Genomic DNA, 23,977 nt, shown 5'->3' with positions numbered 1-23,977 from the left:
CCTTTGATATCCCTGGGGACATGAGTGACTTAGGGGCTGCTGGTGGGGCTGAGAAATTTCCTGGCAGAAATCATTTACTTCAGGGCTTTTCTCTCGCCCTAGTTTTAAAGTTCACGTGGCCCTGGAAGGAAATGAACACTCAAAATGGCGTTCTCAAAGCCCTCTACAGAATTTAGGAGGTTTCAAGGGTTACTGGCAAGAAAGAGGCTTAAACCCTCGACCTTCAGGCAGGGTGTGAAGGGGACAGCCCAGGAGTGGGCAGAGGCCGCCGCTCAGGAAGGCCCTCTGTCCAGCCCCGTGGATGGGCCTGGGGGACATGAGCTTAAACTCTGGCCACACTTCAGCATTCGACTCATTCCAAATGGGTCCTGCAGGCCTCTTCTCCCTTTCCTGCAGTTTGATTCTAGAAGGCATGGAGGTCAAGCGTCTCTGTCCTCAGAGCTTGTGCCTGGTTCAGTGGCAGCCTAGCAGAGACCTTGGGACAGGAACATTCCCTCCAGCCCCACTTGCCCCAAAGCAGACCTCACCCCCCAGGAAGGGGCCAAAGCCACACCCAGCCCGGGCTTCCAGTGGGCTTCTAATGAGCCCCCTGTGAGGTTTTGGGGAGTGGAGACTGAATCCATGTACATAAAGCATACAAAATAAGAGAAGGGCGTCTGTGAGCCGCTGTCTACTCCTGGGAGGGCTAACTTGGGGGCCCAGGAAGTTGAGCCAACCACAAAGCATAGCTGCCTCCAACTGGGCATTAGCTCACATTAGGCCCCACTCTCAAGCTCACACCCCAAACTTCAACTCAACAAAGTCAACTTCATATTTTAAATCAACTTAATGCTACAAACATTTAAAAAAAAAAAAAAAAAGTGCTGCCCAGCTGAGCTCCTGAGGAACCCTAGCTCCCTGAGGTGGGTGGAAGGTCTTTCAGACCACCACCCCTGGGTGCCTCTCTCCAGAAGGCACAGCCTTGGCTCAGCCCAGGTGGGCTGGGTGAGACGGCTGCAGGGCCACGGTGGGATGGTCAGGCCCCTGGGGGACAGGGCGCGTAAAGCCAAAAGAGCTTCTCAAGTCCCCACGTCTGAAAGGGTGACACAAACCTATTTTGTTAACTGCCAAGGCCTGGTCTGCCGTGAAGACCCCTTCAGCATTACAGTGACAAAAAGGAGCAAACGTGCCACCAAGCCCTGGCCACCTTTGTCCTTAGAGATCTGTGAGAACTGGAGGGAAGGGGATGTCCTTAAAACATTATCCCCTTTGGGCTGGGGATGTGGCTCAAGCGGTAGCGCGCTCGCCTGGCATGCGTGCGGCCCGGGTTCGATCCTCAGCACCACATACCAACAAAGATGTTGTGTCCGCCGAGAACTAAAAAATAAATATTAAAAATTCTCTCTCTCTCTCTCTTAAAAAAAAAACAAAAAACATCCCCTTCAACAACGGGGCACACACGTGCGTGCTCCCAGGGACAGTGGGGAGGGCACCAGCAGCCCCGGGGCCATGCTTCCTGCAGGTCCCTGCTCCCGCCTCTTCCTCTTCTCTGGTGGACCTGCCTCTGCCTCCCCGGGCTCAGGTGTCCACGGCAGCCAGAGTGGCCACTACACACTCCTGTCTGTCCTCAGAGTCTTCTCTGCCGCCTCCCTGGGAGATCACTTTTACATTCTAAGGTGAGGAAGAGGTAAGGAATTCCTAGGAAAGGAGTCTCCTGGATCAGCTGCTCCTATTTCCACAGGAACCACAAAGCTGCCTGCCCCAAGATGGCCGCTGGAACCTTCTGTGAGATGAAGACCAGGAGTCCCAGGCTGACACCTCGGCTGGAGAGGTCAAGGGCCTGGCACTTGCGATAATCATGAGGCCTAAGTGCAATGAGCTTTCTGGTAAACTGGACAACTCCTCAGAGACCAGTGTCTGGTCCCCTGGAAGGCCTGCCCTTGGACAGTGGGCGGGAATGGACCCAGCTGAGGAGAAGCCTTGCCAGAAACTAGAACAATCTCCCTGCTAAAACTCAGGAAGAATGACAAACACAACTTAACCTGAAATAAATACAAGGGCATTAAGTGCTTCTCGGAAAATCAAGGGTCCTAATAACCCCCCAAAAGGAGGTGGCGGGGCCTTTCCCTGAACCTCATAACCTGCACCCGTGGTCCTTCACATGAGAGGTCAGAGGTCAGAGAGGAAGGACCGACCCAACCCCTCATTTGCCCCTCCCCCACATCCTCCACCTGTCCCCAGACAGCTTCTGCTGGCAGGGAGGTCAGAAAGGAGAGGCGACTCTCATGCCCTGAGGGTGGCACCTTGTGTCCACTGTCCCTGTGCAGGCAGAGGACCTGTCAGTCTGTCTGCGAGGAGGTAGAGATGGGGGTGGGCTGCTGCGGCCCCTCAATTAATCAACAGGTCACCAAGGTCGTAGGAGTCGAAGAGATCGCTAATGCCCTCACCCCCATCCAAGCCCCACAGGTAGTCATCCTGGTCCAGGGGCGGAGAGAAGTTGATCAGGGGGCTGCACGCCAGGGTTGGGGACAGGAGCTGGTCCTCTGTCTGCTGCAGAAGTGGGTGTGGCAGCTCCAGCATGCTGTCGGTGGCCTCCAAGGGGACAAGGGATGGTGACGGTGGCAGTGGCACCTGTGGTGGAGTCAGCGCTGGTTCTGGAGACAAAGAGACAGAGGTCATGCCTGGACCCGAGCAGGCAGGACAGCCTTCCTGCCTTTCCCACTCCAGAAACCTCCAGCATTCCCCCACGCTCTCTCCCTCACCTTTGGTGGGTGGAGTTTCCACTCTCAAAACCCACCCCCAGCTTTGACACCCAGCCCACCGCCTCTCACTTGGAGGCCCTGTTCCTGAGATCATTCCCTCTTCCAGCATCACCTAGATCCTGCCCATCAGTACACAGATATACTCCACTGACTCATAACTTTCAAAAGCATGTTCCCCTAAGGGACAGTCTTTTTGATAAACGATGCTGAGAAAATGGATGCCCACATGCAGAAGAATCAGGCTGGACCCTTATCTAACATCAATGAACTCAAAATGGATCAAAGGCCTAAACATAAGGCCTAAGACTTAAAACTCTTAGAAGAAAATACAGAACAGAAGCTTTATAATGTTGGATCTGGCAATGGTTTCTTGGATATGATACCAAAAGCACAAGCACTAGAAGAAAAAATAGACAAACTGAACTTCGTATATATTTTTAGAAATTTTTTGCAGTACCTAGGATTGAACCCGGGCCTCACACATGCTAGGCAAGTGCTCTACCACTGACCTACACCCTCAGCCCTTTTTATTTATTTAATTTTGAGACAAGGTCTGGCCTCAAACTTGGGATCCTGCTTCAGCCTCCTGGAGATGCTGGGATTACAGGCGTGCACCACCACACCCAGCTCAAAAAATTAAAAATATTTTGCACCAAAGATAGAATCAACAGAGTGAAAAAAGCAACCCATAGAAGGGGAGAAAATATCTGCAAATCATGATCTGGTAAGAGATTACTATCCAGAAATTACACAGAGCGCTCCTATAACTCAACAGGCAAAAAACCTGATTAAAGATGGACAAGCATGGTGGCGCACGCCTGTAATCCCAGCAACCCAAGAGCCTGAGGCAGGAGGACTGCCAAGTTCAAGGGCAGCCTCAGCAACTTAGTGAGATGCTGTCTTAAAATAAAAAGGGCTAGGGACGTGACTCCTAGAACAGCCCTGGGTTCAACCCCTGGTACTGTTTAAAACAAAGCAAAAAAAAAAAAAAAAAAAAAAAATCTACAATGATACACCTCCTTACACTTGTTAGGATGCTACTATCAAAAAAAAAAAAAAAAAAATACCAAGTGCCAGCAAGGATGCAGATGGAGAAACCAGAACCTTTGTGCTTCACTGTGGGAATGTAAGACGGTCCAGTTGCTATGGAAAACAGCATGGTGACGGGGTAGGAGGGGGAGCATGGGAGGAAGAGATGAATTTTAGATAGGGAAGAGGGGAGAGAGGGAAAGGGAGGGGGCAGGGGATTAGAAAGGATGGTGGAATTGATGGACATCATTACCCAAAGTATGTGTATGAAGACACGAATTTGGTGTCCACCTACTTTATATACAGAGATATGAAAAATTGTGGTATAAATGTGTAATAAGAATTGTAATGCTGGGCTGGGGATGTGGCTCAAGCGGTAGCGCGCTCGCCTGGCATGCGTGTGGCTTGGGTTCGATCCTCAGCACCACATACAAAAAAACAAAGATGTTTTGTCTGTGTCCGCCAAAAACTAAAAAATAAATATTAAAAAAATTATCTCTCTCTCTCTTTAAAAAAATAAAGGTACCTTGTTCCTGCTGATGGGCAGAATCACAGCCTCTGGGGCAGGAGTCCCCTGTGTTTCTCCTTTGCTAGCAAAACAATAAATCTTCTTTAAAAAAAAAAAAAAAAAGAATTGTAATGCAAGAAAAAAGTTACATGTATAAAGACACGAATTGGTGTGAACATATTTTATACAAAGATATGAAAAATTGTGCTCTATATGTGTAATAAGAATCATAATACATTCCGTTGTTGTGTATTTAAAAAAATAAAGTCAGTAAAAAAAACAATAAAACAAAAAAACAGTATGGTGAGTTCTCAAAAAATTAAAAATATAGTCGGAGGTGGAGCTCAGTGGTAGACCACTTGCTTGAGACCCTGGGTCTGAGACTCGGTACCATAAAAAAAGAAAGAAAAAAAAAACCCAGAGAGGCTAGGAATGTAGCTCAGTGGCAAAGCATATGCTTAGCATGCACAAGGCCCTGGGTTTGATCCCCAGCACCACAAAAAAATAAATAAAAATATAATTGAGGGGCTGGGGATGTGGCTCAAGAGGTAGCGCGCTCGCCTGGCATGCGTGCGGCCCCGGTTCGATCCTCCAGCACCACATACAAACAAAGATGTTGTGTCCGCCAATAACTAATAAATAAATAAATAAATAAAAAATATATATAATTGATATAGGACTTGGTAATTCCACTTCCAGATATGTACCCCCCCAAAATGAAAAAGAGCAAGAGCCAGGTGCGGTGGTTCAGGCCTGTAATCCCAGCAGCCTGGGAGCCTGAGGCAGGAGGATCAAGAGTTCAAAGCCAGGCTCAGCAATTTAACAAGGCCCTAAGCAACTCAGTGAGACCCTGTCTCTAAAAAAAAAGGGACAGGGGCTCAAGGACACATTCCTACTCATGCTTATGGAAACATATTCACAATAGTTAAAACGTAGAAGCAGCCTAAGGGTCTGTTGACAGATGGATGGAGGGCAAAATGTGTCATCTATACAGACAATGGAATGTTATCCTGCCTTCAAAAGGAAAGAAATTTTTGTTTTTCAAATGGAAGGAAATTTTGACATATGCTGTAACATGGAAGAATCTTGAGGGTGCTATATTAAGTGAGTGAAATAAGCCAGTCACAAAAAGATAAATACCGCATGATCCCATGGAACAGTCAAAATCACAGACTGTGAATGGTGGGGGGGAGGGGCGAGCGGGAGTTCTTGTGGATGGATTAGTTTCGAGCAGGTGCAGCGAGGGGTGCCCAGGGGCAAGAATGTGCTAGTAAACACTGAACTGCACTTGAAGATGGTTAAGATGGCCAATTTGAAGAAGAAGAAAAAAAAGTATACCTGGCCTCAGGACCCCACCTAATTCCCAGCCCATTGTATCGCTCCCCATCATCGTAAACTCCATCTGGTATTTGAGAAGCCTGTTCGCTTTCTACTTCTCCATCACTATTCCTACTCCTCACCGCGTCACTGAATCCATGGCCTCCATGTTGCTGAATCCTCTGCTCTGTTCTCTGGCCTCCTCTCCTCGTCCCTCCAGGACTGGGGACAGTACCCAGGGCCTCACTGGGCCTTGCTCTCCACCCCGAGCCGCATCCCAAGCCCTCTCTGGCCTCCACTTATTTGGAGGCACCCGATGCTCTGTTCTGGACTTGGCTCCCAGGAAGATTCCGCTGGTTTTCCTTTCCTTTTCTGGCCACTTCCTCTGGGTCTCCTTGGCTGGATCCTCCACTTCCCCCTTCCAACCCTCAAAGGCCCCGGGCTCCACACGGGACTCACTCTCCTCAGGTGGCACTCTCCTCCCCAGCTGATCTCAGTGGCCCTGTGGCTGCCAAGAAGCCTCCAGGATCCTGCCATCCCCCAGCCTGCGGTCCTGGAGCGAGACTGGTCATGGCCACACCGACCACAGTCCCCACCCTGCCCTTCTCTTCCGTCCCCCTGCTGTGGTCTTGGCCCCTGACGGCCCCCTGCACCTGCATCACGGCAGGAGCCTCCCCAGAAGTCTGTGTTCCTACTTAAAACCTTAATGGCTCCCCTCTGGCTTGGAATAAAACCCAGATTCTGGTCAGGGCTGAAATGACCCTGTGCCATCCTGCCCTGCCTCCCACTCCATCCCCCACCCCACCCCGCCCTCCAGCCACACTGGCCATCTTCCTGGCACACCACCTCTGTGTCCTCTCAGGGAGGACGGTGATTTCCTACACAGGGATGTGGAATGGGGCCCCAGAAACTGCCTGTCAAATAGAGTCTAATCTCAGAACCGCGCCATCGCGGTCATCCCTTAATGTCCGACCAAGTCAGCTTTGGAAATAACAGAGCACCGTGGGCAGACCGTGACCCACCTCTAAGTGGCTGGGTGATCTGGGCAAGTGACTCCATGGTTCTGAGCCTCCAATTTCTCACCTCTAAAGTGAAGGACAGTGACTACATATCCACCGTGAAATGAGGGGGAGACGTGGAATGGCAGGGCGCAACGGCCGGCAGAAAGCCCAGGCGGTGGCCTGCTCCGCTCTCCAGGTGAGGCATGGTGCAGTCCCACCTCCTCCGACACCCACGCATCCCTGAAGGAGGCAATGCTGTCACCTCTACTTCAGATGAGGAAACCAGGCCCAGAGAAGTCAATAAAATTTGAATTAAAAAAATTGACAGGGGGTGCTGGGGATGTGGCTCAAGTGGTAGTGTGCTCGCCTGGCATGTGTGCGGCCCAGGTTCGATCCTCAGCACCACATACAAACAATGATGTTGTGTCCGCCGAAAACTAAAAAATAAATATTAAAATTCTCTCTCTCTCAAAAAAAAATATTAAAAACCAATTGACAGGGTGCACACCTGTAATCCCAGCTACATGGAGGCTGAGGAAGGAGGACCAGCTTTGGCTCAGTGGAAGGGCTCCCCTGGGTTCAATCCCCAGGATGGAAGGAAAGAAAGAAGAAAGACCTACAGACAAACCCCAACCTCTGTTCAGCCCACTGGGGCTCTTACAGGAAGAAGCCTGGCTTGGGAACAAGCACGACATGGGCTCAGACTCCAGCCATACCTCTTATTAGAAGCAGTAACTGAGATAAGACGTGGGGACACCTGTGCCACAGGTGGGACCTGGCTCCTTCCTAGGTGATTGTGTCCTGGGATTACAGGCGTGCCCCACCATGCCAGGCCTTGCTTCTTCTTTTTTGTGAAGAGTTGGTCTGTGTTGCCCAGGCTGGCCCAAACTACCAGGCTCAAGCAGTCCTCCCACCTCAGCCTCCCAAGAAGCTGGGGCCACAGGTGCATGCCACCAGAGCTGGCCCTGAGGGAATTTTAAGCGTCCTTATTTCAGAGATTGGAAACCGAGGCTTGGAGAAGTTAAGGTGACTCTCCTACAGGAACCAAGTCACTCAGAGGTGAGGTACCGTCTCAAACCCAAATCTCCCAGCCTCCGACCCTGTGTCCTCAGCTACCTTTAGGTTTTCCTCAGAGCGTCAGAGCCTGGGGGGGCCTTAGGAGCAACTCTTGTCCCATCCCTTCTAAGATGAGGGACACGGAGGCCGCAGAGGGTTGGCAATTCCCCCTGGGGATGACAGAACAGGGACAGGACCCAAGAGCCAACATTGTTGTGGCCTCCACTTTGGTTCTGGCCTCTGATGCTGAGCCCTCAAAATGACTCCACTTCAGAACAGAACACGGACTGTGTGTGTTCCTCCTCCAAACTTCACAGGGACAGGACTATGAGGCCAGATGACAAGGTGAGGGGCAGCCATCGCACGCCACCCGGAGTAGGGCTGGCTCCCCGCTGTGCTCCGTGAGCCTTGACTCCTGAGATCTTGACCTGTGAACTGAGGCCAAAGCTTTGCCCTTCCTTACACTGTGGGGTCAGCCTCCACGCAGGGTCTCGGGGGACACTGCTGTACCACTCAGGTGGTTCTCCCTTTGGGGAACTGTGCCCATGCCAACAAACAAGTGAGAAGGCAGAACAGGAGGAGGGAAGACAGGGTGGGGCACGAGCCTGGGGTAGGAGATAGGCACTGGGGAGGTGCCCAGAGGAACAGATGGCCGGCATGCGGAGAAGCCTGGCTCCCGGACAAGGCCAACAAACAGAAAGGAGATCATTAGAGAAGAGGTGAGAGTATGGCTCTTGTCTCATTTCTACCATCAACTTGCTGTGTGACTTTAGGGAAACCACTTGCTCTCTCTGGTTTACTCACGACTAAAATGAAGGGTTGATAGATCAGGGTCAGTAAACTTTCTATAGGACTGAATAGCATTTTAGGCTTTTCAGGACACTTGTGTCTCTGTAACGCAGTTGTACCTCCTCAACTCTAAAAATGTTAAAACCAGACTGGGAATATAGCTAGGTGGTACAGCATTTGCCTAGTTTGCACAGGGCCCTGGGGTTGATCCCCAGCATCACAAGAAAAAAATAAATAAATAAATAAAAACCATTCTCAGCTCATGGGTCATATATCAGCAGGCCAGATTTGACCTGCAGGCAATAGTCTGTCAAGCTCCGAGTTAGAGAAATGGAATCCAACCTGCGTTCTGCAGAACACCCCACCAGACGCCCATCAGACCAGTTCTAGCTCTGCCTTTATTGAAACACCAGGGTTCTACCTGAAGGAATTCTCCTGAAAAAACAAACAGTAGACCGCTGGCTCACGTGGCCCTGAGGAATCCTGGCGGTCCAGCCGGCTGTGTGCGCCAGTAACACCTGGGCCATCCTGCAACAGGGCCCTTTTCTGGCTCTGCATCTGAGGCCTTCCACCCTCCCGGGGATTTCCCCTCCCTCTCTGCTCCCTGGAAACGTCCCATCAGTGTCACCAGCTGCACCTCTCACCTCCCAGTCAAGGGTGAGCCCCTCTGCCTGCGGAGAGAGCCTGGGCTGGCCCCAGGAACTAGCTGTCATTAATTCTTGTGCCCAACTTCTTACAGATGATGAAGTCAAGGCCAACAGGGCTTCAAGAACTTGCCCAATGCATACAGCTGGAAAGCAGCAGAGCTGGGTTCAGATCCAAGCCCTCCTGGGCCTGGGAACAGCACTGGCTCCCCAATGAGTGGTGCCCCGGTGCTTCCACAGCACAAAGTGCAGTGCACCTATGTTGGGGAGGCGACCGAACCCCCAGCTGCTGGAGAGAATGGGCATCCAACAAAGGCAGACGCGGAAGACACCAAGGCCAGCTGCTCCCCCACCTCCATCTCTCTGTGCAGAGGTCCCTACCTGAGGATGGCTCAAGCTCCAGGACGGCAGGGTCGGTGCTGCTGCTGGGCTGGGCACAGTCAGGGCTGGGGCTGAGGGTGGAGGTGCAGGGGAGGGGCTCCTTGGCAGGACTCTCCGGCTCCTGCACCTCCTCCGGGCACAGGTAGACTTCAATGGGCCCTTGGGTGCTCTTCAGGTATATCTGCAGGTTCTCCTGGAAGAGGAAGAAAAGGCAGCTCATGGCCCTGGGCAGCTGGACACTGATGTATGGGTTGGTGTGACTGCAGGGACACATGTGGCTGCCACTGTCCACGTGAGGAAGCTCAAACTCCGGGCTCCACGTGCACCCTGCCTGGCCTGCGGCAGACGGTGCGTTCTGGCTGTCAGACCCCAGCTCTGTTTTCAGGAAGAGTACCTTGGCTTTGAGCCTGTGATGCAGCGCAGAGAGGCAGAGTGACACAGTCCTGCCACGAGGCCTCAGCCCTTCCCCACCACACACCTGCTACAAAACCTCTGAGTGTCAGGCTGGGGTTGTGGCTCAGTGGCTGAGCACTTGCCCAGCATGTGTGGGGCACAGGGTTTGATTCTCAGCACCACATTAAAAATAAATACATACCTATATACATACATACAAAGGTATTGTGTCCATCTATAACTAAAAAATATAATAAAAACCAACAAAAACAAAACCTGCAAGTGTCTACACACACTCCATTCAGGCACACGGTCAGTCTCCAAAACCTGCTTAGTCTTTAAGACCTAGTTCAACTGTCACCCCCCAGGATGCTTCTTCTGAACATTCTGCCCTTGAAGCCCATCTTCAGTTACAAATGACAGCACCACTGTTTGCTTGGGTCTCTTCCCCACGAGGTCCTGAGCTCCTCCAAGGGAGGAATGAGGCCTTAATCAACCCTGTAGCCTCCATTTCTTCCTTCAATCAAATCCCTTCTAGAGCCCTTCCTATGTGCCAGACCCTGGGCTGCAGACACAAGGCACGCAGACTGTTCTCTCATGAAGCCTACACTCTAACAGACAAGAGGCTATCATGCCATCATGCCAGACACGTCCCAGGGAATGGAGAGTGAGTGTGTGAGGAAAGCACAGGCGGCTATGAGGTCAGAGGGTGACCAGGGAACACTTCCTCAAGGAAGTGACTCATGTTCAAGCTGAGACTTGAGGATAAGTAGCAGAAAACCAGGCAGAGGGAAAGGAGCATTGCAGCTGCAGGGAATGGCACGTGTGAAGGTCTTGCATAAAGATGTGCTTAGTGTGGTAGGAGACTGCTCATAGGTCACCGTGGCCAAAGCAAAGGCAGATGGGGCAGGCATGGAAGTGGAGATTGGCAGGTCAGCTGGGGTCAGGGCACCAGATGCCTCATGGGGAGAGTTAAGAATTTTGATCTTGCCAGGCACCATGGTGCACATCTGTAATCCCAGCTACTCAGGAGGCTGAGGCAGGAAGAATGCAAGTTCAAGGCCAGTCTCAGCAAACTAGTGAGGCCCTCAGCAACTAAGTGAGACCCTGTCTCAAAATTTTAAAAAGTGCTGGGAACGTGGCTCAGTGGTAAAGCACCCCTGGGTTCAATCTCCAAGACACACACACACACACACACACACACATACACACACACAAAGAAATTTTGATCTTGAACCTGGGAGCACACAGTCCGCAGGAAAGAATTTTTGTGAGTACTAACATGGTGGCGTGTGGGCCCACACATGCATATGAGGAGGAACCCAGGGCAGGTGGGATGCAGACAGAACAGAGCCTCTGGAGGGACAGATTTCCTCAGGCTAGAACTCTGTCTCCGTTGCCCTTTCCAGCTTCTGCCATTTCTGCCCCAGCTTGGAGGCCACCAATACTGCCATGGGCACCAGCATGGAACAGCATAACTTGGGGCCGGGCAGTGCCAGGGACAGAGTCCAGAGAGCCGCCTAGCCGGTCCGACTTGGCTCTTCATCGCATGCTCGCCCTCTCACCTCAGCCTTGTCGGGCACTTCCAGTCGCGTCTGTGGAGGGGCCTTGACAGCGATCACTGTCTGCTCCTTAAAGTTGCCCATGGCGCGGATGTCCTGGTAGGTCACATAGGCCAGTGTAGGGGCAGGGAGAGTCAAGAAAAGTAACTGCCTGGTCAGAAGTCACACCTCCAGTCCTCCAGGGCCTCCACTCACTGCTCCAAAGCCTCTACACATCACCTTCTCAAAATTCTTTAAACATCTCAGAAATACCTCAAAAGTATCCTCTGTTCTTCAATATCACAAGCCACCCTGAATCCCATTAGAAAGCAAATGGAGAGAAAAAAAATCATCTTAAAATGCTACTTTATGCCAGGTGCTTCCAGGTTGAGGCAGGAGGATCACAAGTTCAAGGCCAGCCTCAGCAACTTAGTGAGGCCCTAAACCACTTAACAAGACTCCATCTCAAAACAAAAAACTAAGGGGCTGGGGATATAGCCCAGTTGGTAGAGTGCTTGCCTTGCATGTGCAAGGCCCTGGGTGGGTTCAATCCCCAGTACTCACACCAAAACAAATCAAAACAAAAAATTAAAAAGAACTGGGGATATAGTTCAGAGGTAGAGTACCTCTGGGTTCAATTCCCAGGACCTCAATAAATAAGAAGTTGAACAATATGAAATTTCTTTCACAAAGATTAAAAAGTGGTCAAATACCAAAGGTTTCACATGGGTCAACCAAACAGTTTAGGAAGGATATGAAATAGAAAGATATCTACGGTAATACACCAAGTGGAGAAAACCTGGATAACACGTACAACGTACAGGGGCACACGACTGTTGAAATAACACACACAGGGCTGGGGATGTGGCTCAAGCGGTAGCGCGCTCGCCTGGCATGCGTGCGGCCCGGGTTCGATCCTCAGCACCGCATACCAACAAAGATGTTGTGTCCGCCGAGAACTAAAAAATAAATATTAAAAAAAAAAAAAGATACTCTCTCTCTTTAAAAAAAAAAAAAAAAAATTTAAAAAAAAAAAAAAAAAGAAATAACACACACAGCTGAAGAGTGAAGGAACAATGGCTACATGAAGGTGGAAGCTCACTTCTCTCTGTTTTCTAGACTTAAAGGAAAGTACTAGTTGATATAGTGGTTCCTGCCTGTGGCCCCATCTACTTGGGAGACTGAGGCAGAAGGCTCACTGAGTTCCAGGCCAGGATCAGCAACTTAGAAATGTACTTGGCTTATTTTTTTAAAGTTGGACACAATATCTTTATGTATCTTTATGTGGTGAGCGCTCTACCGCTGAGCCACAACCCCAGCCCCACTTGGCATATTTTTAATGAGAAAGTAATTTTAATAGGATTGAGAAGAAAGCCTAAGAAAGGAGGAAACAGATCTATCGAACCCCTAGGACAACAGAATCCCTGCAGGGAGGTGCTGCAACACCTGAACAGCTGTCAACAGGCCGCCCGACCCCTTCCCACAGCAAACAGGATATCTCTTGTTGGCTTTATCCTCGGTCAGGTGCTTGAAGCTCTGGGAGCAGCTCTGGATGAGCTGGTCCAACGCCTGCTCCTTGCTCATCAGCTCCTTCAGCTCCTGCCCAAGCTGCTGCTGCTTTGCAGGTCGAGTGGGGTCTTCAAACAGTCCCCTGCCTCTGGGAACAGAGCAGTCTCCAGTGTCAGTATCAACCCCATCCAGGGAGCCCCAACCCGAGCTGCACGGAGCCGCACCAGCGGAGTGGGCAAAACTCCAGGACAAGGCTGGTCACATAGCCAGCAAGGGTGTCCCCCTGGGCTGTGCACATTAGTGGTCATGCCACTCCCAGGGAACGGCTGTGAATTGGAACTCGAGGCTTGAGGATGGGCGAGGGAGAACAAGTGAAGGCCTGATTGCCAGTTTTGGAGAGCGCTCCAGCCTTTCCCAAATGAACCAGAGTGGCCTCAGTCCTGCCGCCCCTGCTAGGGCTTTCTTAGGGTTCACGCCAGGGGCTGCAGGTCTGTCCTTTAAGACCTTATAGAATGGGAAGAACAACGTGGGTTACGCCTACTCAGCGCCCAGGGAACTTTCCTGAACTAAGAGGTGGGGATCTTGATATCCCTGACACAAGGAAGGGTCTGGGGTCCTTGCAGGCCTTTACACCTCCTAGCAATCTTTCTCCACTGTCCCCACCCTTATTCTATCACTCCAGCAAGCACTAGGGCTCTTCCATCCTACGCTCATACATTTTGGCTCCGCCCCTAGCAAGTAAACCTGCCCTTGCACCCATTGGATGTTCCTTTCAGCCCGCCCCTGACAATCACACCCATTGGCTATTGCCCCTGGCTCCGCCCACTGCAGTGTACCCACTGGACGGTGCTGACCGCCCGGCCCAGGCACTCACACCCACTGGATGTTGTTCTTGGCCTTCTTGCGGATGAGCTGGATGCCCTCCAGCACGTTGGTGATGTCGTAGATGCGCCGCTTCTGCACATCCAGCACCTCAGCAGCCCAGTTCAGGTCCAGGACCCCATCCTCAGACTCGCTCAGGAGGTAAATGAACTTCTTCGTGAGGAGCCCCAGCGATGTGTCATACCGAGTCTTCTCCCCGGGGGATTTGGGGGCTGAGAAGGAGAGAGGCTCATTTACAGCTCCGGGAGGACCAGCCTGGGGACTCTCCACCGATCTGCACCCACTAAGTACCACCCTCTGTCCCCACTTTCCAGTCCACAGCACACTGTGAGGTAGGGACTTGTTCACCGCTCTTGTTCAGGCAGGGAAATTGATACCTAGCAAAATAGTAGGTATCAGGGGGAACTGTCCAGACTGGAAGACAGTTGTCCTGACTCCTGGTTGGGAGCCCCTTTCCACCACAGCTCAGAGCAGCTGTATCAATTACGGCAGCTTGCTATGTGCAGGTCACTGTTGCCAGCACCTTCCATACGTGAATACAGGTAATCCTTAGGACACATCACGTTGGTGTGCACGGATCCCCATGATGTAGACGAGAAAACAAAGACACCAACAGGTTAAGTCACCAGCTTCCTGAGCTAGAGTGGAGAAGCTGGAATTCTAATCCAGGCAGTTTGGCTCCAACCTTCCTTCCTAACCATTACCCTATCCTACCAGTTAAGCCAAGAATTTAAATTTACTGTAGGGAGAGAATGGCAAACCTGAGTTTGTTGGGGTTCTTTTTCTTTTCCTTCTCAGTACTGGGGAGTAAAGCTGGAGTGCTTTACCACTAAGCAACACCCCCAGTCCTTCTTTTTTTCTTTCCCCCCTATTTTGTATTTTATTTAGAGACAGAGTCTCACTGAGTTGCTTAGCGCCTCACTGTTGCTGAGGCTGACTTTGAACTTGCGATCCTCCTATCTCAGCCTCCCGAGCTGTTGAGATTACAGCATGCCTGGCACCAGTCCTTCTTGTATTTTGAAACAGAGTCTCCCTAATTTGCTGAGGCTGGCCTCAAACTTGCAATCCTCTTGCCTCAGTCTTCAAAATCACTGGGATTACGGGCAAGTGTCACTGTGCCTGGAGACAAAATTGACTTTGAGAACATTTTTTAAAAATATTTTCTTAGTTGTCAATGGACCTTTATTTTATTTATTTATATGCAGTGCTGAGAATCGAACCCAGTGCCTCACACATACTAGGCAAGTGCTCTATCACTGAGCCACAACCCCAGCCCTTTGAGATCATTTTTATAGACACACATTGGCCTTCTCTTTCCATGGGTAGCCCAGTGGTTATCTGAGGGAATCAGTCGTATAACACCAAATAGGGCAATTCATGGGAAAAAAAAAAATCCCTTTCTCAATGAAGTAGATGTCACAAGACCATATCTCAGCCGCAGCATCTTAAACCATAAGGGGCCTTTTGCAATCAAGTGACTTACAAGTCACATAGCAAGAGAGTGGTCAAACTAGTTCTGGAACCTGAATTTTAGAGAGCCTCAGATTCCTGGGGAAGGGGACTACAGTATTCTTTAATGCACAGGTAGCACGTGTTTGGCATACAGACTGTTTTAGTGGGTTTTGTGCTCATGGCAGACATCGCTAATTGATCAGCACAGTTTTTCACTAATCCTGCTGAATTTAGAATCCTTCAATACAGTGCTCTGGGCAGCCTCTACCAATCAATTGAAGAGGAACCTTTCACATCATTCCTGATCTAGTAATATCTCTTTTTACATATAAGATGACTAAGGTTCACAGAAGAAGAGGGACCAGTCAAGTTAGAGCCCTGCCTGGATGCCCAGATTCCTCACATGTCCCACCTTATGATGGTATGGATATGAGGTGTCCCCCCAAAGCTCCTATGTTAATGCAGGAATATTTACATGTGAAATGATTAGCTCGTGAGACCGGTAACCCAATCGGTCCATCCCAGTGTGAAGGGACTAACTGGGTGGTAACTGTAGGTAGGCAGGGTGTGGCTGAAGGAGGTGGGGCCCGGGGAGCACAAACTAGAAGGGTTCACCTTCCCTGTGGCCACTTCCCCTTTCTCTCTAGTTGCTTTCTGGTTGTCATGAGCCAGGCAGTGCCCTTCCACCACACCCTTCTGCCCTGATGTTCTGCCTGACCTCGGGTTCAGAGCAATGGAGTGGGCTGACCAGAGACTGAACCTCTGAAACCATGAGCCCAGAATAAATTTTTCCTCCCTTAAATTGTTTTTGTTGGGTATTTTGGTCACAGTGACAAAAAGCTGACTAACACACACCTAGTTACATACCTTTTTCATTATTTCTCTGGAAAAACTAGTATTTCTCACAGACACTTGCTTAAAATGCCAATTTAATAAGACTATGCACTGAAATCTCAAGAGACAGAAATCCCCTCTAATTTAGCTTTTGGAAGTCTCCATCTGGGCACTCTCAGGATCTTAAAAACTTTACCGGTGGCCAGGCACAGTGGTGTATGCCTGTAATCCCAGAAACTCGGGAGGCTCAGGAAGGAGGATTACAGGTTCGAGGCCAGCCTCAGAATTAAACGAGACCCTAAACAACTTAACAAGACCTGTCTCAAAATAAAAAATATTTTTAAAAAAATGGCTGGGTATGCAGCTCAGTAGTAAAGTGTCCCTGGGTTCAATCCCCAGTACCAAAACAAAAAACCCAAGCCAGGTGCAGTGATGCACACCTATAATCCAGGCGGTTTGGGAGGTTGAGGCAGGAGGATTGCAAGTTCAAAGCCAGCCTCAGCAAAAGTGAGGTGCTAAGCATCTCAGTGAGACCCTGTCTCTTAAATCAAATACAAAATAGGGCTGGGGATGTGGTGGAGTGCCGCTAAATTCAATCCCCAGTACCTAAAAACAAACACAAAAGAAACCTCATAGGTGGCAGAGGCTAGATTGATCCAAGCTTCATGTCCCCTTGAATCATATTTAGCCCTCCTGCCTTCAGCCTCCAGTGCCACTTTACAGGCATGCATCACCACACCAGGCTAAATACAAAAACTTTTTTAAAAAATAGCAGTCTCTCAAAGCATCGGGCATCCCATTTAGCACAAGGGAACAGTATGTGGTGTGGAAGCAGTGCCAGGACTTCCATTGACTTTAGTCCTGATTCCGCTTACTAGCTGTGTAACCCTGGGCAAGTCACTTGAGCTCTCTGAATCTCAAGTTGCCTTAGGCAGGATCAAGTGGAGAACACACAGGAAACCTTGATAAACCGGAAAATGCAAATATTGCTCCTGATGATTTGGGGAGGGTAGCTGCCCTCTGCCCCCCCACCCCACCCTGAGATGCCCATCGGGAGCTCTTACTTTTGGGGCTGGGGAGGCCATCCACTCGAATGCACTTCCCCTTCGGAGTTCGGAATTCTGGAACCACTGGCCTCCCGATTCCCTCCAGGTCCAACTTCCTTTTGGCCTTGGAGAGACAGGGAGAGAGGTGCAGTAAGAATCAGTCTTTCTTTAGACTTTCCCTGACCTGGGGCTAAGGTGCAGAGGCGACTAGCAGCTACCTCCAGTTTGCCACGAGTCCTGGTGCGGCATGGCCACACTCACTGGTAAGGAAATATCAATAACCTGAAAGGTAATCGTTCCGAAGGGGGATGTCCTGTTTCCTGAGGGGCAAATAAAAACCCCACTCTTGAGCTGGGCATGGTGGCAGACACCTGTAATCCCAGCAGTTCGGGAGGCTGAGGCAGGAAGATCACAAGTTCAAAGCCAGCCTCCGAAATTTAGCAAGTCCCCAAGCAAGTTAGTAAAACCCTGTCTCAAAATAAAAAATAAAAAGGACCCAATGATTAAGTGCTCCTGGGTTCAATTTCATACCCCCCCCCAAAAAAAGAAAACAAAATCCCATCTCTGAGGCCCAGGCATTGGAGGCCCTACCAAATCCAGTGTGGCCAGAGGCTCAGGGTTCCTAACCACAGGCCCCAGGCTGCCTCTACCCGCAACCCCAGGCCCAGAAGACATAAAAGGAGGAAGTAGTAGGTGAGGCCTAAACCACATCAGGTTGGGGACCAGCCCCTCTGCAAAAAAACAGCTGACCCAGCCAGCTGGTGCCCATCACAGCCCCACAGCTGGTCCTTATCGGGGTGTAGCCTAGCATCCGCCCAGACCCTAGGGACTTCCTGGCTTGGTGCCCCACCCCAGGGAGGCACCCACACTGGGAAACGGTGCAAACACACCCCACCCTCATGATCAGTCTCTGGCTTGAGGGATCCAGGGTCCCCTCAAGAGACATTCAGCTATTCTTTCTTTGCTGAGAAGCAGACAATAAGCCTTCCCCAGTGTCTTAAGGACAGGCAGCTGAGGCCCTGCTGCCCCTCCCCATCCCCCCACCAAGCTTGGGAAACACCTGCTGGGGAAATCAAACCGCAGACCCATCTGCTCCTCACAACTGGCCCCAACCGGGCCCAGAGCCTCACAGCCCGGAAAAGGCCTCCTTTCTGGTTAGGGCTGGGCAGGGGCAGGGCAGGGGCAGGGATAGGGCACTGGGGCACTGGGACACAGGTCAGAGAGCCAGCTGGAGTCTCCAGCTCCTCTCCGGCTCACTGTGTGACCTGGGAAAATGCTCTGCTTCTAGGAGCTTTGGTTTCTTCCTCTGCAAAATGCGGCAGAAAATATCTGCAGGGTTATTGTAAAGACTGAGAAGGAATCATCTGTAAAATTCTCAGTCTGTGGCTCAGCACACAGTAGGCATTCAGGAAATACACAGTCCCACAGCTAAAATTCAAGCTCACCATCTTCCTTGACAAAAGTTCAGGGGGCCATTGGGCCCATTTCCTTCCTCCCCTGTCCCGAGTCACCCCGACTTGACTTAAGGGCTTAATTTAACACTTGGTGGTGAGGTCATGCTCAGCAGGGCTGACTGAGTCTTCTAACCGCTGCTGAGCACAGCTGGGCTGACAGGTGTGTGGGGGGTGGGGTAGGGTGACAGCTCCTCCTGCTGTCAGCTCCCCTCCCCGACTCCTGCCTCCTCCATTAGACTCCTGCCTCCTCCATTAGACCGCCACTCCAGGAAGTCCTCCTGGACTGAGTGGGGGAACTCTGCTCCTTGGTTGGAGGAGCCTGGATATGACCCTTCTCTCACCCACCCCTGCCCAGGCCCGGACATAACCCAGACACCTCCCTGCTCATTCCTCTCAAAGCCTCTCTTGAATATTCCTTATCTGCCTCTCAACTGGTAAATTCCTAGAGTGTAGGAACCTAGCCCCATCCTGTCTTAGAGAAAGACCCAAGCATTGCCCATTCCCCGAGCCAAGCCTCCACATCCACTTCACTAGACCTTCCCAACACCACTGGACCCCACTTCGTGGCTGAAGGACTTGAGGCTGGTGAGCTCTGAGGCCTTTGTCCAGCCGGTCAAGGTTGTCCACCCCAGGACCTTCATCTATCCCTCGTAAGGAATACGAAGGTCAGGGAGAGAGGCGGAGCTGGGCCAGCCCAGAGCCTCCCCCACCAGAAGCTCAACCCCTGCACAGCCAGAGGTGGCAGAGAGGACCCTGAACAGGAGACCTGCAGGGGACAGGGCACATGCTCCCGAACCTCTGCAACACTGGGACTGGCACTTGGGCAGACAGTGGGCTCAGGGGTTAAGGCACGTGCCCACGCTCACACAGACAAAGGCAGAGTCAGGGTTCAAACCAGGTCTGTCTGACCCTAGGGCCGTGCAAGGCTGCGTCAGCTCAATGCCACATACATTCTCCCGGGTTTGCTGGAATGGGGCCAAGGCCAGCATAGCTGGCCTCCGCGTTTCTCTCTCTTACACACACACACACACACACACACACACACACGGGCCCCCTCCCTTCTCTTAATCCCCCTGGCCATAATCCTTACTCCCAGGGTCCTTAAGCAGCCATGCCCCCCACCCTGGGACACCTCCCTGACACCTATAGGCACTGCCCAGAAGTCAGCATGTGACTGGGCTGAGCCTGCAGAACTGAGATGACAGAGGATAATCCCAAAGAGAGGCTGGTCACAGGCCTGGGGCACACCAACCTGGTGCACAGCCCGGCCTCCCCCTTATTAGCTGGGTGAGCTGCAGGGTCACTTGGCCTCTTGGGCCACCTGTAAAATGGAGACAGTCCACTCCACCTCTACTGAGAAGTGAGCAAGAGGGTGCAGCAAAAGTGCTCTGCCTGCCCAGGCCAGTGCTCACGCAGGGCAGCTGCCAGCACTAAGGTACCAGCAAGGGCCAAGTTCAAGGGTGAGCTGAAAGAGATAGCTGTGAGGGGCCAAGGAAAGCAAAGGTCTGTGAGCACACCCAGAGGCCAGCAAGATTCCTATTTCAACGTCTTTGACAGCCCCTTTAACCTGGTTAGAATTCAAATACATCCTGCCAAACCTCAGAGAGAAGACATAGTGACCTATAGGAAGCAACACAACGACCTACCGGAAGCCCCAGGCCAAGCCTCTTACTGGCATCAAGGAAAGGAAACTCAGGCTCAGAAGGGGAAGTGACTTGCCCAAGGTCACACAGAGTGGAGCCAAGTCTCTCCCAAGCTCTCAGTTAGACAGTGAGGCGCAGAAGCACATGTAAGGGGCTGAGCCTCACTTTCAGCCCCCATCGGTGCCACCTGGTAGCTAGACAGATGGGGACTTAGGGTATCATGGCCTCACCCCTCTGAGCCTAACCCTCCCCTTCTGATCTGCCTTGTGCAGCTCAATAAAAGGTTTGTTTTCAGCCTTTGCAGCATGGCACAGTTGTCCCAGCTAGTCAGGAGGCTGAGGCAGGAGGATTGCCTGGGCCTAAGAGTTCAAGGCCAGCCTAGGCAACATAGCCAGACCCCAGATCACCTCAAAAAGTAAATAAATAAAAAGTTTATTTTCTTTTACGGCTCTCAGAGGAAATTTGAAAAATATAGACACAACGACAAGAGAACCATTGCAGAATCTTGCAGAATCCCACTGTCTTCCTAGGTCCCTGAAGAGCAGAAACAGAATATCACGTGCCTGGCCAGAGGAGGGACTCCATGAAGGACTATCTCCTGAGTCTTCTCCAAGTGGTGGCAAGAACACTGGACAGGGAACAGGCAGACCTGGGGTCTAGCCTTCATCCTGCCCTCCATCTTGGTTGCCAACCCTTTAAAGGACAGCTCCCCAACAAATCCTGCTCACCCTGCACTTTGCAGCCTGGCCACAAAGCAGGCAGCCACACCCAGGGTTGGGTTTGGAGCTGCTTCGGGTTACACCCTTGTAAAATGAGTAAGCAGGGGGCAGGCCTGCCTATGGGGCTGAGGCCCTGGGCATCTGGGAACCCACAGGAGAGGGGGCTCTGGACCTGGCAGGCCTCTAGAGGTATCTATGTAAGCAGACTCCCTGACTCCTTGACTCGTAACTTGGGCAAGTGACTTCACTACTCTGCTCAATTTCCTTACCTTCAAGGTACCTCATCCTGGGTATCTTGACCAAGATGATGATTTTGAAGAGTGCTAAGCAGTATCTGGCATATGAGAGGCATTGAATAAAAGAGAGCTGTCCTTGCCAAGATCACTGAGCCCCTCCTGGAGGGAGTTTCAGACAGATGCAGTCTGGAATCCTCTGGGAGCATTCAAAGTAGTTCAAAACCACAGCTGTTACTGAAACTGTGAGTTTGAAAGCAGCTGGCCAGAGGAGAGACTGGCCCTTCTATCTAATTCGGGTAGTACTGGAGAAAGTCAAGGCTATATAGGAAGATGACTTGTGGGTCAGGTCACTCTACCCAATCTCCCTCTATGACCTTGGACAGGTCACATCCCCTCTCTGACCCTCAGTTTCCCCTGTAGCATGGAGCTACTAATCCTACTTACTTAATAGGCTACAAGAATATTTTAAAGTATAAAATACTGAACACAAGACACTGAAAGATAATGGTTATTCTCAGGTGCTTGACCTATAAAGTGAGGATGATAGCATACCTGCCTCCTGCCCTCCTAGTTGGAACTAATGGGCAGGAAGGGGTTTGGGGGAGGCAAAGCCAAGCCTGATTCCAGTAGCAGGAATTGGGACTCTTCCTACAGCAAGAGATGGCCAGGGATCCATGCTTGCTGATTGGCACAGCTCTCACCAGAGGCCTGGGAGTGGGGGACACCCAAACTTATTACAACCACAACTAAGCCAACTACAACACCCCCACTTTCCCTCCCTGGAGCAAGCTTCTAAAACCAAGGACTTGGAGCTAGAAGGTGACCCAAGGTGAGCTGGCCCCAGAGCTACCACAGACACACGTGCATTTTCAAGAAGAGGAAACTGAGGCCCAGACTCAAATACACACAGTGAATTAGTGGCAGTCAGGACTGAAAAAACAGGCTCCCCTAACCCCGCCCTGTCACCAGGCCCCCAGGCCCTTTCCCACTCCACCCCCAGACTAAGGTTGTTTCAGCTCCAGGAATTCCACTCCCACAAAACACACCCCGTGCTGCTGGATGCCACCATACTTTGGACCCTCCCTGGTCACAGCAGGGGCATGAGGGCATAGCCCGGCTGAACAGGAACCCCGGGGGTTCCTGCATTTGCATCTGCCACTGCCTATCTGGGAGCGAAAACTGGGGAAAGACCTAGGGCATATACCTGGGAAGGAGTTGGCTGGAGCGACAGTCTGCAGTCTGTCCAAGCCAGACTGGGTCTGAGAGAGCCACCAGACTTATACTCCTGCCTTAAGTCCCCAAGGTATCCCCAGGCCAAGCCCTGAGGACAAGTAGCAGGTGCCCAGTACAATAAAGAAATGAATGAACAGTGGCAATGATGGTGCCTTGTGGAGTTACTTCTCCAGTCACCCAGTGCACTAGGGACATTGGATTGGGTCTCCAGATTCCCGATTTAGTGCTCAGCACACCCCACGACAGTGGATAAGACGATTTCATCCGAACTCCGAAAATGATGGGGTTGTTTTTTTCCCCCTCAGTTATTAGGGGCAAAAAAAGTTCTGGAAACTGAAAGTTCATCTTCTCCGTTTCCCAAATTCAACCTGCTTCGCTCAAACTGAATCTCAGGAGCTCCTCCCTCCTTTTCCCCACCCAGAAAGCACAGGGAGAAGCAGTGGGGGTCCCCAGCATTACCGGCAGCCGGCCTGCCGGCACGCATCGCACAACTTGGCCCTCGGGTCCGTGGGGAGTGGCGTCGAGGCAGGTGTTAGGTGCCGCGGCAGGAGGCACCGTCTGCGGGTACAGCGAGGTGTGGTAGGTAGTGGTGGCCCGGCAGAGCTGGGGGCTGCTGAGGCCGGGCGGCCACAGCTCCGTGGGGCTCAAAGAGGTCACCCCCTTTGCGGGCTGCGCAGCGGCCGGAGCCAGGGCCCGGGGCCCGCGCAGCATGGCGAGTGCGGCGCCCCCTACCCAACGGCCCTGGCGCGCCCGCGGGCACCTGGGGGCTCTGGAGCCCGCAGCGGCTCACACAGCCGGCGGCATGGCGCGGAGGCCGGGGGAAGCCGCCAATGGACGTCTACCGGGCAAGGCCGGACCCTCCCCTCCTGGCCCAAGGCCGAGCAGCGCTTGGAGATCGCCGCTTGGAGACCGCCTGGCGGCGGTGGCACTACCAGGAGCTGTCCCGCCCCGAGGGCGGCCGCCTCCCGGGACTGCCCCGCGACCCGAAGGCCTTGGGGCGCCTGGGGTCTGGCCCGCTCCGGGGAGAAGCCTCGGGTGCCTACGGGCTCGGCAGAGACGCGGTGTGCTCGGACACGGCAGGGGCCCTGAGACTCGCTCTCGGCTCGCTCTCTGGTCCCCAAGCCTTTCTCGGTCTCTTTTTTCTTCTCTCTCTTTTTTTAGCGCCAATCTGCGTGCCGCGAAATTCAGATCTCCCGCGGAAAATGCGGCGCTTTGGTTGGCTGCTGCAACACGCACAGGCTCCGCCCCCCGGAAAGGACCGGCCTTAGAAGCCGCGATTGCAACACGAGCTTTACAGCTTAAAGGGGCCACAGCACCTGCTCCTATCCCTGTAGGCCCGCTCCAGCAGCCCACGAAACTGAAACCGAGGGCAGTTACCAGACACACAGCACAGTACTGAGCAGCTCATAGTGCATTGAGAAATGGGTCCGGGTTCCCTGGGGATGGGGAGAAATGTTTTTTGGCTTGGAGTCCAGATCTGAGCCTAGATCCTGCAGTGCATTTCCCAGGACACAGGGCTCTTTGTTAGTTTGTGTGGTTGGACTGTATTATATACATTTATATCCCCCT

The 23,977-nt window shown here is 51.9% G+C and overlaps 1 protein-coding gene across 2 annotated transcripts; it reads right to left on the bottom strand.

The window, feature by feature from the left end:
- Positions 1 to 578: 578 nt before the first annotated feature.
- On the bottom strand, positions 579 to 23,492 carry E2F2 (E2F transcription factor 2). 2 transcript variants are annotated; one of them, XR_014023730.1, is made up of 8 exons: positions 22,868 to 23,492; positions 17,142 to 17,247; positions 13,784 to 14,003; positions 12,899 to 13,057; positions 11,425 to 11,539; positions 9,467 to 9,659; positions 1,427 to 2,633; positions 579 to 1,253 (listed from the first exon to the last, which is right to left on the bottom strand). XR_014023730.1 is itself a non-coding variant. In XM_081307557.1 (7 exons), the coding sequence occupies exons 1-7, from the start codon at positions 23,117 to 23,119 to the stop codon at positions 2,368 to 2,370; spliced, it is 1,311 nt and encodes a 436-aa protein (XP_081163683.1). In that variant the 5' UTR covers positions 23,120 to 23,492; the 3' UTR covers positions 1,421 to 2,367. The 2 variants fall into 2 exon arrangements, 1 of the variants encoding a protein (XP_081163683.1); XM_081307557.1 differs by lacking the exon at positions 579 to 1,253 and having other exon boundaries at positions 1,421 to 2,633.
- Positions 23,493 to 23,977: the final 485 nt, after the last annotated feature.

Source organism: Spermophilus citellus (genome assembly GCF_964194105.1).
Source record: "Spermophilus citellus genome assembly, chromosome: 9".
Taxonomy (NCBI): Eukaryota; Metazoa; Chordata; class Mammalia; order Rodentia; family Sciuridae; genus Spermophilus; species Spermophilus citellus.
Note: the sequence above shows the minus strand (reverse complement) of the source record. Positions and strands in the feature narration are given on the sequence as shown.

Excerpts from the sequence above, each read along its gene's own strand:
- E2F2 (XM_081307557.1), bottom strand. The coding sequence starts at position 23,119 with ATGCTGCGCGGGCCCCGGGCCCTGGCTCCGGCCGCTGCGCAGCCCGCA. Across the intron at positions 13,058-13,783 it reads AAGAACAACATCCAGTGGGT|AGGCAGGGGACTGTTTGAAG; the intron begins GTGAGTGCCTGG and ends CTCTGTTCCCAG. Across the intron at positions 11,540-12,898 it reads GAGGATAAAGCCAACAAGAG|ACTGGCCTATGTGACCTACC; the intron begins ATATCCTGTTTG and ends CCCTGCCCCTAC.